The sequence below is a fragment of the Phyllobates terribilis genome, unplaced genomic scaffold (genome assembly GCF_046119375.1).
Source record: "Phyllobates terribilis strain yellow unplaced genomic scaffold, ASM4611937v1 Scaffold_2__4_contigs__length_985480577, whole genome shotgun sequence".
Lineage (NCBI taxonomy): Eukaryota > Metazoa > Chordata > Amphibia > Anura > Dendrobatidae > Phyllobates > Phyllobates terribilis.
This window is the reverse complement of record NW_027362762.1, coordinates 614,949,635-614,965,513: the sequence shown is the minus strand read 5'-3', so window position 1 is coordinate 614,965,513 and position 15,879 is coordinate 614,949,635. Positions and strand designations below refer to the sequence as shown.

The following is a 15,879-nucleotide window of genomic DNA, read 5'->3' as shown; positions in this document are numbered from 1 at the left end:
CAGAGCGGTGACGTCAGTAACGTTGCTGCTCTTCACAGTCGCCGGGTCTGTCTGCGGTCTGTGAGACCTGGCCCCTCTGCAGAGCGGTGACGTCAGTATCGTTGCTGCTCTTCACAGTCGCCGGGTCTGTCTGCGGTCTGTGAGACCTGGCGCCTCTGCTGAGCGGTGACGTCAGTAACGTTGCTGCTCTTCACAGTCGCCGGGTCTGTCTGCGGTCTGTGAGACCTGGCCCCTCTGCAGAGCGGTGATGTCAGTAACGTTGCTGCTCTTCACAGTCGCCGGGTCTGTCTGCGGTCTGTGAGACCTGGCGCCTCTGCAGAGCGGTGACGTCGGTAATGTTGCTGCACTTCACAGTCACCGGGTCTGTCTGCGGTCTGTGAGACCTGGCGCCTCTGCAGAGCGGTGACGTCAGTAACGTTGCTGCTCTTCACAGTCGCCGGATCTGTCTGCTTTCTGTGAGACCTGGCCCCTCTGCAGAGCGGTGACGTCAGTAACGTTGCTGCTCTTCACAGTCGCCGGGTCTGTCTGCGGTCTGTGAGACCTGGCGCCTCTGCAGAGCGGTGACGTCAGTAACGTTGCTGCTCTTCACAGTTGCTGGATCTGTCTGCTTTCTGTGAGACCTGGCCCCTCTGCAGAGCGGTGACGTCAGTAACGTTGCTGCACTTCACAGTCGCCGGGTCTGTCTGCGGTCTGTGAGACCTGGCGCCTCTGCAGAGCAGTGACGTCAGTAACGTTGCTGCACTTCACAGTCGCCGGGTCTGTCTGCGGTCTGTGAGACCTGGCCCCTCTGCAGAGCGGTGACGTCAGTAACGTTGCTGCTCTTCACAGTCGCTGGGTCTGTCTGCGGTCTGTGAGACCTGGCGCCTCTGCAGAGCGGTGACGTCAGTAACGTTGCTGCTCTTCACAGTCGCCGGGTCTGTCTGCTTTCTGTGAGACCTGGCCCCTCTGCAGAGCGGTGACGTCAGTAACGTTGCTGCTCTTCACAGTCGCCGGGTCTGTCTGCTTTCTGTTAGACCTGGCCCCTCTGCAGAGCGGTGACGTCAGTAACGTTGCTGCTCTTCACAGTCGCCGGGTCTGTCTGCGGTCTGTGAGACCTGGACCCTCTGCAGAGGGGTGACTTCAGTAACGTTGCTGCTCTTCATAGTCGCCGGGTGTGTCTGCGGTCTGTGAGACCTGGCGCCTCTGCAGAGCGGTGACGTCAGCAATGTTACTGCTCTTCACAGTCGTCGGGTCTGTCTGCGGTCTGTGAGACCTGGCCCCTCTGCAGAGCGGTGATGTCGGTAACGTTGCTGCTCTTCACAGTCGCCGGGTCTGTCTGCGGTCTGTGAGACCTGGCGCCTCTGCAGAGCGGTGACGTCGGTAATGTTGCTGCACTTCACAGTCACCGGGTCTGTCTGCGGTCTGTGAGACCTGGCGCCTCTGCAGAGCGGTGACGTCAGTAACGTTGCTGCTCTTCACAGTCGCCGGATCTGTCTGCTTTCTGTGAGACCTGGCCCCTCTGCAGAGCGGTGATGTCAGTAACGTTGCTGCTCTTCACAGTCGCCGGGTCTGTCTGCGATCTGTGAGACCTGGCGCCTCTGCAGAGCGGTGACGTCAGTAACGTTGCTGCTCTTCACAGTTGCTGGATCTGTCTGCTTTCTGTAAGACCTGGCCCCTCTGCAGAGCGGTGACGTCAGTAACGTTGCTGCACTTCACAGTCGCCGGGTCTGTCTGCGGTCTGTGAGACCTGGCGCCTCTGCAGAGCGGTGACGTCAGTAACGTTGCTGCACTTCACAGTCGCCGGGTCTGTCTGCGGTCTGTGAGACCTGGCCCCTCTGCAGAGCGGTGACGTCAGTAACGTTGCTGCTCTTCACAGTCGCTGGGTCTGTCTGCGGTCTGTGAGACCTGGCGCCTCTGCAGAGCGGTGACGTCAGTAACGTTGCTGCTCTTCACAGTCGCCGGGTCTGTCTGCTTTCTGTGAGACCTGGCCCCTCTGCAGAGCGGTGACGTCAGTAACGTTGCTGCTCTTCACAGTCGCCGGGTCTGTCTGCTTTCTGTTAGACCTGGCCCCTCTGCAGAGCGGTGACGTCAGTAACGTTGCTGCTCTTCACAGTCGCCGGGTCTGTCTGCGGTCTGTGAGACCTGGACCCTCTGCAGAGGGGTGACTTCAGTAACGTTGCTGCTCTTCATAGTCGCCGGGTGTGTCTGCGGTCTGTGAGACCTGGCGCCTCTGCAGAGCGGTGACGTCAGCAATGTTACTGCTCTTCACAGTCGTCGGGTCTGTCTGCGGTCTGTGAGACCTGGCCCCTCTGCAGAGCGGTGACGTCAGTAACGTTGCTGCTCTTCACAGTCGCCGGGTCTGTCTGCGGTCTGTGAGACCTGGCGCCTCTGCTGAGCGGTGACGTCAGTAACGTTGCTGCTCTTCACAGTCGCCGGGTCTGTCTGCGGTCTGTGAGACCTGGCCCCTCTGCAGAGCGGTGATGTCAGTAACGTTGCTGCTCTTCACAGTCGCCGGGTCTGTCTGCGGTCTGTGAGACCTGGCGCCTCTGCAGAGCGGTGACGTCGGTAATGTTGCTGCACTTCACAGTCACCGGGTCTGTCTGCGGTCTGTGAGACCTGGCGCCTCTGCAGAGCGGTGACGTCGGTAATGTTGCTGCACTTCACAGTCACCGGGTCTGTCTGCGGTCTGTGAGACCTGGCGCCTCTGCAGAGCGGTGACGTCAGTAACGTTGCTGCTCTTCACAGTCGCCGGATCTGTCTGCTTTCTGTGAGACCTGGCCCCTCTGCAGAGCGGTGACGTCAGTAACGTTGCTGCTCTTCACAGTCGCCGGGTCTGTCTGCGGTCTGTGAGACCTGGCGCCTCTGCAGAGCGGTGACGTCAGTAACGTTGCTGCTCTTCACAGTTGCTGGATCTGTCTGCTTTCTGTGAGACCTGGCCCCTCTGCAGAGCGGTGACGTCAGTAACGTTGCTGCACTTCACAGTCGCCGGGTCTGTCTGCGGTCTGTGAGACCTGGCGCCTCTGCAGAGCGGTGACGTCAGTAACGTTGCTGCACTTCACAGTCGCCGGGTCTGTCTGCGGTCTGTGAGACCTGGCCCCTCTGCAGAGCGGTGACGTCAGTAACGTTGCTGCTCTTCACAGTCGCTGGGTCTGTCTGCGGTCTGTGAGACCTGGCGCCTCTGCAGAGCGGTGACGTCAGTAACGTTGCTGCTCTTCACAGTCGCCGGGTCTGTCTGCTTTCTGTGAGACCTGGCCCCTCTGCAGAGCGGTGACGTCAGTAACGTTGCTGCTCTTCACAGTCGCCGGGTCTGTCTGCTTTCTGTTAGACCTGGCCCCTCTGCAGAGCGGTGACGTCAGTAACGTTGCTGCTCTTCACAGTCGCCGGGTCTGTCTGCGGTCTGTGAGACCTGGCCCCTCTGCAGAGCGGTGACGTTAGTAACGTCACTGCTCTTCAGACGTTCCAGCTCAATTTGTGGTCTTGCTTTTTTTTTTATATAAAATGGACCCTTTCCCTGGCTGTAAGCCGTAAAAATTCTATAGCATTCACTGCTTTCTTAAAATGTATGCAAATAACGCTACAAAAAAGCAGCATATCCACAATTGTTTTTAGACTTGCATTTCTATGGCAGTTTTTACTGAGTTCATTGAAGTCAATGGGTGAAAAAAGCTGAAAGAATCGACATGCTGCAGAATCTGCACCAAATCTGCAAGTTACAAATAAGTTCAGTGAGGATTTATGCAGCCTGAATCATGGGAAACATCAATCAGACCTAGTATGTTTAACTCTGAAACGCTGCAGTGTTTCAGAGAAGGCATACTTTGAAAAGCTGTCCAGAGACTGTGTCTCAGCTGACTAGTCTGAGGCTGGTCCACGGCAGCTTTCTCTCCTTCCTGCTCCCTTTGACTGATTGGTCTCTTTGTATATACACAAATAGGACGAGACCTGTCAACGGAAGCAGGCAGGAGAGACGTAGGGACCACATTGAAGTGATCAGCTGGAGAGACACAGCCCCTGGCTGGCTTTTCAAAGTGAGTTTACTCTGAAACGTTGCAGCATTTCAGAGTACAGCATCCACAGTTGCAATAATTCAACCAGTGTCTGATTCCTGGTGCCCATATTCAGGCTGCATGAATCTGATGACCAGTTCCCTTTAACACAAAAGTTCAGTTTGCGTTCAACTTCCACTAAAGCTCTCACTGAAGGCAGTAACAATTGGCTCAATATATTTCATTAAATTCAGTGCTATATTGTACATTAACTCCATTGACGTACAATTCTTATTCATTTTGTTAAATGTCTTATTCTTTGTTTTATTGGATAAAAGAAAAATAATAATGCACACATAACTGTTTGGTGTCTATAGAATGGACATGAGACCCATTTATATAGGATAAACAACCATTGTCCAGATTAGCAATGTTAAAATATTATTTTTCATTAGCTTTATACCTACCAAAAAAACAGTATTTGTAATTGCTTCTCATGCTATATACAGTACTTTATTCTATAGACTTGTACTATGTTAGCTTATGCTTGTGTCATTTTATTGCTTTAAAGAAATGTAGTGATGACTTACTGTAAAACTTTTCCTGCCCCCTATAGGCTGGTGTTAAAGGGACATTAGGTCGTCTTCTTGGAGTATTTGAGGTGAGTTCCATGACAACCAAGCAGTTTGTATATTTAATTTAGCAATATTTCAGTCAGTACCTTTGCAGAAGATACTCTGCACGCAGCAGTTGTGTACATTGAACAATACAAAAAAAATGTACGCTGTAGTTTTCACAACATATTCTTAAGTTAACCTGACAGCTGATACATGCTTCCCGATTCACAGTCAGCATGTGTCAGATACTGGCTGGATGATCTCAGCCAGGTATGTTCAACTCCGAAATGCTGCAGCTTTTCAGAGAAAAACTTACTTTAAGAGCCACTGGGGACTGATGCGCACTGGAGACTAGTTGGGCAAGCGGGTCTCCAGCAGCTTCTCCCCACCCTCTGCATGTAGGGAGAGACTTGTCACTCCAGGGCAGCGAGCGTTGAGAAGCTGAGGGGAACTACCTTTCCAACTAGTCTGCTCAGCCATTGCCTAATACATGCTGCTCGTGGATCGGGCTGTATACATCAGCTTTCAGGTTCTCTTTAACTAGAAATAGTAAACATTGGAAATAGCTACATGCAAATTGAATTGCATATACTTTGCTTAACTAACATTGTATTGTTTTCAAATAAGGGGGTTTTCGAGGAAAAGAATATTAGATTTAGAGTACTACATTGATGGGTGACCGGAGCCAGCCCCCCTAACTGTTGATTAAACGGACCACGGCTCTACATTGGTGTGTGTGTTTTATCATTGTTTACAGGACACAGCCCTGTAATGGTTTGTGGCAGGTATAGCAATGTGCAGCTTTGTAACATTGAAGTGAATGGGACTGAGCTGAAAAGTATGCCAGTGCTAAGCAAAAGGGGGATGTGGCACTCCCCAAGAGTCAGACCCCCAGCCATCTGATATTGATGGCTTATCTGAAGGTTAGACCTTTAATACCTAGTCTCACAGAGCCCCTCTAAAGCATGTAACATTCACAATTCTGCTGACAAGTCTGAGGCTGGTCCATGGCAGCTTCTCTCCTTCCTGTGTCTTTGACTGTATGTACGTACACGTGGGAATTATGTACGTACGTTTATTTAAAGAACCATTCCAGCATTTTGTTTTTCAGTGCTGGAGTGGCGCTTTAATGTAAATCCCCTGCCCCTGATTATATATTCACCCTCCGGTGTTTTCCCTGTTTTTAGGCGCCGCTCTAGTCCTACTGCGCCATCTTCTGAACAGGTTTCTTACTGTCCGAAGTCAGCAGTTATTTCACAAGCTCTCAATGCCAGAATGAAGCTCACATAGACATGTATTGAAAAGTAGCTCCGCGCAGCTCCATGAAACACTGGAGCTGCCAGAAGGTCACTTTTCGCTGGTAAACGATGAAGGCAGCAGGTGACTATCAGACGAGCTGGAATAAATAGCGGACGCCATGCTACTTTGGATCACATTTATCCTGTACTGTATGCTGAGCACTTTCATCGGGGGTTACCATCTAAGGCCACATTCAGTATTTGGTCAGTATTTTACCTTTAGTATTCAGTTCCAAAACCAGGTGAGGAACAATCAGAGGAAAAGTATAATAGAAATACTTGCACCACTTCTGTATTTATCACCCACTCCTGGTTTTGACTTACAAATACTGCTGTAAAATACAGACCAAATTCTGAATGTGTGAATATGGCCTAAATCTCTGAATGACGTGATTCAGATGAAACCCCTGAGGGATCCATTCACTGTAATGAGGCAGCAGTTACTCTGAATTCCGTCTGGCCTATGTTCAGCGGTGTCCTTGTTTTCAGAGATGCACAAAACTGTGGTCGACCGCACTTTTATTGCACTATTAAAAAGACGGACACCGCCGGATCACAGGTCAGATGGCGTCCACAGTGCCTCCATCTGTCTCATTATAGGGAATCTTCCGCCGGTGTTCTGTCTGAATCACGTATTTCAGAGATTAACACGGAAACCCCGGTGTAAGCGCTCAGCGTAGAGCGCAAGATAAATGTGAGCCGAGCCTTACTGCGATCTTTGGGAGGCAGAATGAAAAAATCAACAGCAGGTCAAAAATTGGTTTTATTTATTTTTTACACTGTTCCTTGTGCAGTATAAGTGATTACTATCACGCAAACATACCAAATTTTGAAAGCAATATTTTGTCTATATTTCTGCCGACAGAGTCATGTGAGGGCTTGTTTTTTGCAGCATAAGTTGATGCTTTTATTGGTACCATTTTCAGGCACATAATCAATTTTTGATCACTTTCTATTCTGATTTTTGGGGGAGGGCAGAATGAACAAAAAACAGTAATTCAGGGAATGTTGTTTTTTTTTTTTTAATGCAGTTCTCCATGTGGTAAAACTGATAAAGCACCTTTATTCTTCGGATCAGTGCGATTACAGTAATACCACATTTATGTTGTATTTTTATGTTTGGTCTCTCTTGCACAATAAAAATAATAAAAAAAAAAATAAAAAAAATGTTTGTGCATTTCTTTATTCCGAGAGTTATAGCTTTTTAATTTTTCAGCTAATGGAGTTGTATGGCGGCTTGTTTTTTGCGGGACAAGATGACGTTTTCAGCTATACCACTTTTATTTATATTAGTCATATTGATTGCTTTTTCTTCATACCACCAGAAAAAAAGTGGAATAAAACACAGTTTTTCTCGTTCGTCACATTGGGGGATACAGAAACCGTGGGATAGTCTACTGTCACCTGGAGGCTGGCACTATTAATACATCTAATTGAAAATTGTCTCCTCCGCTGCAGACTGTACCTTGCCTGCTAGCATCAAGCTCTTCAGTTTAGTGTAGTGTCAGTTGGAGGCAAGGTCTGGCAGACCTGGCTTGGGTTAGGCGTTAACCATTTTTTTTTCTTTTTAGATGGATGTCCTAGGGTAACAGTGTGTAATTGTGCATTCTGTTTCACCCACATAGCGACGGAGAGTACAGGCTGTAATTGTTCAGTCTTTATCCTCTCGTGTCAGTATGGCCAGACCAACGTACCTTGACACAGTCGGTAGTAAGGTACTGGGACGGAGGTCCATAAGCCAACTAACTCTTGCCCGCCACCCCACATAGTGCACGTGTGCATGGAGCTGAAGATAAAGGAATCTCGATCTTCAGGACCGGTAAGTATAACCCTTTCGTGAGCTCTTTTTCCCACTACTCCCTCTTTTCCTTCTCGGGGTGGTAGCTTCCGGAGAGAGCACAGCTCCGGATAAAAATGTGGAGTTATGAGGGCACCTTTCCCTGCCATCCAGTGTGCATACGGCTTTTTGGGAGAGGTCCTGCATGGTGGTGGTGTGTGTTTTTTCACGTTAGGTGTTTAATCTCGTGACCTGGGTATGCTCAAGCTAAGTGCAGTATGCTAGTATGCACCCTGTATATCAAACTTGGGTGTAACCTTACGCTATTCACACACTGGATCACTTTTCCCATTCCCCGTGACAGCACCATGGAGAGAGGATCCGTCCACAAGGACAGGAAACCTTACAGCTTTAAAAGGCGGAGCCCTCTAGTACACTTCAGTGGTTTCCTGTCCTTGAGGGAAACTCGGGTACTGCTGGGGACTGAAGCTCTTACCTGGGGCCGGAGCCCCAGCACCGTTGGCATTTTTCAGTCCCTGGTGGGCTGAGTGGAGGAAGATCTCACAAGTGGCAGTCAGGGACATCTCTCCAGGGTCACGGCCAGTCCGGGCACAGTGCATCCCTGGGAGCCGGCGAAAGATGAATGACGTCAGTTCCGGGGACACTGCCTGGTATGACACGGTGTTTTTCCAAAACCAAGCAGAACGTCTGATATCACATCTGGTGGTTCAGTGCATCGCTGGGAGCCAACATTCCGGGGCACGGTTTAGTATGGCACTGTGCGTCCTCGGAATGAAGCTTGGCGTCTTTTGGGGGCACGGCCTGAAATGGCATAGTGCATCCCCATACAGCAGCAGTGGCAACAGATTCTAGGGGAAGGACAGAAGTCCATTCCCTACCCCTGGCTGGACCCGGGAAGGGGTAGAGGTTAAAAGCCTCCCCCCACCTCAGAACCATGCTGCGGAAGGTATTCCAGATGGAAGACAACAGCCAACCTGGAGAACCTGTAGAAGCAGCCCTTCCGATCTAGGTTCTCCTGCGTCAGGTGGGGTGAGTCAGGGTTAAATCCCTGTACAAAATTTTCCTAAATGCCTGTGTCCTTGTCTTGTGTTTTATAGGACAGGCCTAGGAGGCGCAATCTAAAACTAAGCACAAGAAATGTGCGTTATGTAAAAATAGATTAGCGGCCACCTACACTAAAACACTGTGTAAGGATTGTGTCAAAGAACCCTGACAGAAAAGTCTCCTTCCCTCATGGATAGTATGAGAACCATGATAAGGGTGGAAATTAAGAAATCTTTAAAAGGGTCTTAAAGCCAGTACCTTAACAAGAAAGGTTAGCGTAAACTCTAGCTCAGGGTAAGAGAGACAAGATGGAGAGTTAGGCGGTTACTATACAGACTCCCCATCATCATCATCTTCGACTGACCACTGCGGGAATCCATCTTGTTTCCCGTCAGAAGATACAAGTAAACTAGTTAAGGCTGTCAGGGCAACCATGAAGGTAGAGGAAGTTAAGGTGCAAGATCCATGTGGGATCTAATGTTCAGGGGGCTAGTGGTCAGCAAGCATAGGTGTTTTCCTGTACATAAAGACATTATCCTCTCTAATTAAAAAAGAGTGGAAGAAAGCCAGACAGAATAACTTTTATCCCAAAAGAGATTAAAAGAGAATACCCCTTTGAAACGGAAGATTCAGAAAGCCAAGATTGATGTGGCGGTGTGCAAGGTGTCCCATAATACTGCAGTTCCGTTGGACAATGCAGGGCTTCTTAGGGACCCACCTTTCCTACCAATGATAGGAAAGCAAAGAGCTTCCTGAATCTGGGGCAGCGGCCTTTAAACCAGAAATAGCAGCCACATGTACGGCGAGATCCCTAAATGTGTGGCTTAGCCAGTTACAATGGCAGATTAAGAACAAATGCCCTAGGGATCAGCTGCTTGCCACTCTGCCAAACATAGCAAAGGTGGCAGATTTTTTTACAGATGCCTCAGCAAATGCTGTCCAGCTTACAGCACAAGCCTGTGCCTTCTCAAATTCAGCCAGAAGGGCTCTTTGGTTAAAAAATTGGACTGGAGACTTCCACTATAAATTTAGGCTCTGCGGCATTCCCTTTGAGGGTGATTATCTCTTAGGAACATCTCTCGTTGAGATTCTAGATAAGGCTGCAGACTCAAAGAAAGGGTTCCCCCAAACTAGTGCCCCCAAAATTTAATAGACCTCGCAAGGGGACAGGCTTTTATCTGGGTTCCCTAAAGGTAGATGGAAGGCTGAGTCAGTTCTTTCTGCCTGGGAAAGTATTCCCCTAAGCCCATGAATATTAGACACCATAGGGGAAGGGCTAAAACTAGATTTTCATACTCACCCCCCAGAAAGGTATGTGGTCGCAAAAGTTCAGGATCAAATCAAAACGCCCTGAAGACAGAAGGTCGCTTATAGAAAAATGGGTGCTAACTCGCGTACCAAGAGGAGAAGAAAGGAAAGACTTCTAAGTCCCCTATTCCTAAGGAAAAAAACAGACCATTCGTTCAGGACAATCATAAGTCTAAAAGGCCTAAATCAATTTTTAGTGCCCAAACACTTCAAAATGGAAACTATCGAATCAGCGTTAAAAACTGTTGTTTCCAGGATGTTTTATGGCCACTATAGAACTTCGAGACACCTATTACTACTATGTGCCTATTTATTGAAGACATTAAAAATACCTCAGGAAACAGTCAACATCCAGGGGCATTTAACACACTTACAATTCCAGGTCCTCCCCTTTGGCTGATCTATAGCCCCAAGAGCGTTCACAAAGATAGTGGCAGAAATGTCAGCTCAGATAAGAGAAATAGACATTTTATTCATCCCGTACTTAGACGACTTCTACATTGTGGGGACGTCAGAAACCGAGTGCAATCAAGCGGCGGGACAAGTTAGGGAGATACTGTGCTCCCCAGGATGGTAATTAAACTTAAAAAAATAACAGATAAAACCGGAACAGAAGCAAATTTTCTTAGGCATTCTGTTACACTGTGTGCAGAATTATTAGGCAAGTTGTATTTTAGAGGATTATTTTTATTATTGATTAACAACTATGTTCTCAATCAACCCAAAAGACTCATAAATATCCAAGCTTAATATTTTTGGAAGTTGGAGTGTTTTTTTTTAGATTTGGCTATCTTAGGAGGATATCTGTTTGTGCAGGTAACTATTCCTGTGCAGAATTATTAGGCAACTTAATAAAAAACAAATATAATCCCATCTCACTTACTGGTTTACCTGGTGAAAATAAATATCAGTGCACAAAATTTAGAAATAAACATTTCCGACATGCAAAAACAAAAACCCAAAAAATTAGTGATCAATATAGCCACCTTTCTTTATGATGACACTCAACAGCCTTCCATCCATAGATTGTCAGTTGCTTGATCTGCTTTCGATCAACATTGTGTGCAGCAGCCACCACAGCTTCCCAGACACTGTTCCGAGAGGTGTACTGTTTTCCCTCCCTGTAGATCTCACATTTTATGATGAACCACAGGTTCTCTGGGGTTCAGATAAGGTGAACAAGGAGGCTTTGTCATTATTTTTTCTTCTTTTAGACCTTTCCTGGCCAGCCATGCTGTGGAGTAGTTGAATGCATGTGATGGAGCATTGTCCTGCATGAAAATCATGTTTTCCTTGAACGATACCGACTTCTTCCTGTACCACTGCTTGAAGAAGTTGTCTTCCAGAAACTGGCAGTAGGTCTGGGAGTTGAGCTTCACTCCATCCTCAACCCGAAAGGTCCCACAAGTTCATCTTTGATGATACCAGCCCATACCAGTACCCCACCTCCACCTTTCTGGCGTCTGAGTCGGAGTGGTGCTCTCTGCCCTTTACTGATCTAGCCTCTGGCCCATCCATCTGGCCCATCAAGAGTCACTCTCATTTCATCAGTCCATAAAACCTTTGAAAAATCAGTCTTAAGATATTTCTTGGCCCATTCTTGACGTTTTATCTTATGTTTCTTGTTCAAAGGTGGTCGTTTTTCAGCCTTCCTTACCTTGGCCATGTCCCTGAGTATCGCACACCTTGTGCTTTTTTTGATACTCTTGTAACGTTGCAGCTCTGAAATGTGGCAAAACTGGTGGCGAATGGCATCCTAGCCACTTCACGCTTGATTTTCCTCAATTCATGGGCAGTTATTTTGCGCCTTTTTTGGCCAACACGCTTCTTGCGACCCTGTTGTCTATTTGCCATGAAACGCTTGATTGTTCGGTGATCACGCTTCAAAAGTTTGGAAATTTCAAGACTGCTGCATCCCTCGGCAAGACATCTCACAATTTTGGACTTTTCAGAGCCCGTCAAATTTCTCTTCTGACCCATTTTGCCAAAGGAAAGGAAGTTGCCTAATAATTAGGCACACCGTATATAGGGTGTTGATGTCATTAGTGAACACCCCTCCTCATTACAGAGATGCACATCACCAGATTTACTTAATTGGTAGTTGGCTCTCAAGCCTATGCAGCTTGGAGTAGGACAACATGTATAAAATTATCATGTGATCAAAATACTCATTTGCCTAATAATTCTGCACACAGTGTAGATAAAAAAAAAAAGAGATAAGGAAAGTGTGCAGATCAGTTTCCGAATTGATCAAAAATCCGGTGACTACCCGAAGAAGGGCTATGTCAATCCTGGGGGCCTTAACTTCTTGCATCCCTGCCAGGACCTGGGCAAGGTCCCACTTCAGAACCCTTCAGTGGGGAGACAAAAAGATCACTATCTCAGGAAAGACAAAACAATCTTTAAGGTAGTGGCAACACGAGACAAATTTGTTTTTTCGGAGTTCCATGGGAAATTTGAAATCTCAAAGAAATCACCACTGTTGCAAGTTCTTTTGGCTGGAGAGCACACACACAGAGGGAAAAATCCTTCAAGGGGGGTGGCCTCAGGATTTAATAGATTCATTCTCCAACAGAAGAGAGCTAGCAGCCATCAGGCTGGCGCTACTAGAAATTCTGGCAGGTATAAAGGGCTAACATGTAAACGTTCTATCGCTCAACAAAACAGCAGTGGCATATATAAACAAACAGGGAGGCACAAGGTCAAGAGATCTCACGATAGAAGCAAGTAAGATAATAACCTTAGCAGAAGAAAACTTAAGGTCAATATGAGCAGGTTATCTAGATAAAAGAGAACGCCGAGGCAGATTACCTTAGTCGTCACCTAATAGACCTGGACGAGCAGTCTTTAAACTCAGCAGTACTTCAAAAAATCGTTAATCGCTTGGGGAGAAGCCCCGGGGTCGACCCCCTTCTCCATAGATGGCCGAAGGAGTTTGTTTATGCCTTTTCCCCAATCTCCTTAATCCCGATGGTTCTCAGGAAAACTCGGACAGATGGAACCAAGTTAATATTAATAGCCCCCTTCTGGCCCAGGGGAATTTGGTTCACCTGGCTACGTCGATTAGTGGTGGGAGTACCATGGGTACTTCTGGAGATCCCAGATCTCCTATTCCAGGGTCCCATATTACTTCCCAGTGTGAGGGGTCTTCATTAGACGGCAGGGCGCTTGAGCGGAAACTTATAAGCAGTTAGAGGTTGTTCAGAAAAGTTCATCTCCACCACTTGAAATCCAGGGAAAAAATTACGTTGAATATTTACTAAAGAATATGGGAAAAGTTCTTAAACTTTTCAGGGTCAAGCTCGTTAAAAAATACAAAAAGGGTGGCAGATAGGGTTGAAAAAGAATACCCTTAAAGTCCACACTGGGGGTCCTCTTTGACCAGAAAATTGCTGATCACCCCTTAATAGTTAAGTTTTTAGGGTGGTCAGTTGCTCCGGGATAACCCCTCAACCCAGAACCGCACCTTGGGACCTAAACTTAATATTAAAAGCCCTAGTCAAAGCTCCATTCGAGCCCCTATTAGATTGCCTGATTAAGGTTTTGACTCTGAAAATGGCCGTTCTGGTGGCCCTTGCATCAGCTAGAATGGTGGGGGAACTGCAAGCACTATCAGTAAACCAACCCTTTGAGGCTGTGTGCCCACTATGTTTTTTTTAAGCGTTTCCGCAGCAGCAATTCCGCCGCAGAAACGCTTAAAAACGCTTGGTAGAAGGTCTGCAATGTTCTCCAACGATAATCTGCATGTGCTCTGCACATGCTGTGGAAATTTCCGCTACGGATTATCATTGCGGAAAAATCCGCAGCACTACCAATTATTTTGCGTTTTCGCCGTCATTGACTTGCATTGAATCGCTTAATATCTGTATGACTACATGTGCACATGCGGATATAAAGCGATCCAACGTGCGAATGGCACCCGGGTCTGGAGAAGAGGAGACTCTCCTCCAGACACGGGTACCATAGTACCTGTAAAAAATAAGAATTTATAATAAAAAAAATTCATTATACTCACCTTCTGATGGCCCCCGGTCTCCTTAGTGATGCGTTCTGGATCCCCAGCGGCTCGCAATGGTCTAAAAGGGACCTTTCATGATGTAATTTAGTCATGTGACGGGTCACGCGACCGCTGACGTCGGCAGTCGCGTGACCTGTCACATGACGAAATGACGTCATGAAATGTCTTTTTACACCACCGCGAGACATCGGGGAGACCGGACGCATCGGATAAGGAGACCGGGGGCCTTTGGAAGGTGAGTATAATGTTTTATTTTTTACCATTTTTATTCTTTTTTTTAACTAACTTGGTCACACTGTATAAAATCCATGCCGTTTGCATGGATTTATATAGTGTGACCAAGTTGTCAAGCACTTTTCCAAGTGATGCTAAAATCACTTGGAAAGCGCTTGACAACCCGCATGCGAAATCACATGTGCAAAACACATGACAAACGCTTGTCGCTGGCTAAAAAAACGCATGTAAAATCCGCATGCGTCTTTTCTGCCAGGGAGATGCAGAAACGCTCAGGAAAAATCTGGAGCATTTCTGCATCGTGGGCACATAGCCTAACTCGTTTCTTACCGGATAGGGTCATACTTAGCCCTGACCCAGCCTTCCTCCCAAAGGTAGTAACAGCCTTTCACAGATCCCAGGAGATAGTTTTTACCATCATTCTGTGATAACCCTAAAAATGAGGGAGAAAGAGAGTTTGACACCCTGGAGGTAGGAGATGCCTCTTACAATATTTAGTTCAGATAATCTACCTTCCTGTTACTTCTCTTTCAGTGTCCCAGGAGAAGCCAGGCAGCGTCCAAAGGGTCCATAGTCAGATGGGTCAGGACAGGGATTGCTCTGTCCTACACTTCTGGGGGATCATTCCCCACTACCCTAATAATTTAAAAGCACACTCCACAAGAGCTGTTGCTACATCCTGGGCAGAGAGGGCTAACGCTTCTCTGGAACAGATCTGTAGGGCTGCCACGTGGTCTTCACCCTCCACTTTTTTCAAGCACTACAGGTTGGATTTAGATGTTGGGGATCTTACTTTACGGGAGAAAATTGTTACAAGTGGTGGTCCCTCCCTAGGGGATTCCTCTGAAATCTCTCTCCTTGGTGTTGTCGTGGGGAATGGGAAAAATGATGATTACTTATTAGTAATCGGATTTTCCAGAGCCCACAGCAGCACGCTTCCTCCTTCCTTCCCATCTCACCTTTACTTGGATGGCACACGTTAGACTCACAGGGTGTCGCGCAAAAAAAAACGTTATCACGGATGTAGTCATGTAGAGGCTATGGTGGTATATCACCGGGGTAACATCTATAACCAAACTTGTATATATTTATATATGCTAAACTAACTGAACTGAGTTCCTCTCATGCCCTGTAAACCACTGAAGTGTACTAGAGGGCTCAGCCTTTTAAAGCTGTAGGGTTTCCTGTCCTTGTAGGCAGATCCTCTTTCCATGGTGCTGTCGTATGTTCTGGAAAATCCGATTACCGGTAAGTAATCATCATTTTTTTTTGCTTTCACACCCCAAGCCAATCAGGGTCACCTGCGGGCCTCACATGCTGGTCAATCAGCGAGTCCAGTGGTCGTCTGTCCAACAGCCTGTCAGCAGGTTCAGTTTGCACACACCCCCAGCCAGTCAGCGTGACTGGTGAGCCCTGCCTGCTGGCCAATCAATGGGCCAGGATATGCCCACCCTCTGACTAATTAAAACGGGGGCCCTGCCCTCCCCGCGGGACCATGCCCTGACCTCCCTCTTCCTATGGTTTGGGCTCCATTTTCCCTTGGTATTCAAACAGGATAGGTCTTCTACCATTGCTCCTCGGCTTGCTCCAGCACAAC

The 15,879-nt window shown here is 47.4% G+C and overlaps 1 protein-coding gene across 2 annotated transcripts in view; it reads left to right on the top strand.

The window, feature by feature from the left end:
• Positions 1–15,879, top strand: part of NUDT3 (nudix hydrolase 3) — a 94,089-nt gene that overhangs the window by 62,608 nt on the left and 15,602 nt on the right. The window contains exon 3 of one of the 2 annotated variants that reach the window (XM_073670646.1): positions 4,582–4,626. The exons of the other annotated variant lie outside the window; for it this stretch is intronic. Within the exon in view, the coding sequence (XP_073526747.1) occupies positions 4,582–4,626 (45 nt within the window). The remainder of the gene's footprint in view (positions 1–4,581; positions 4,627–15,879) is intronic. 2 annotated transcript variants of the gene reach the window in all.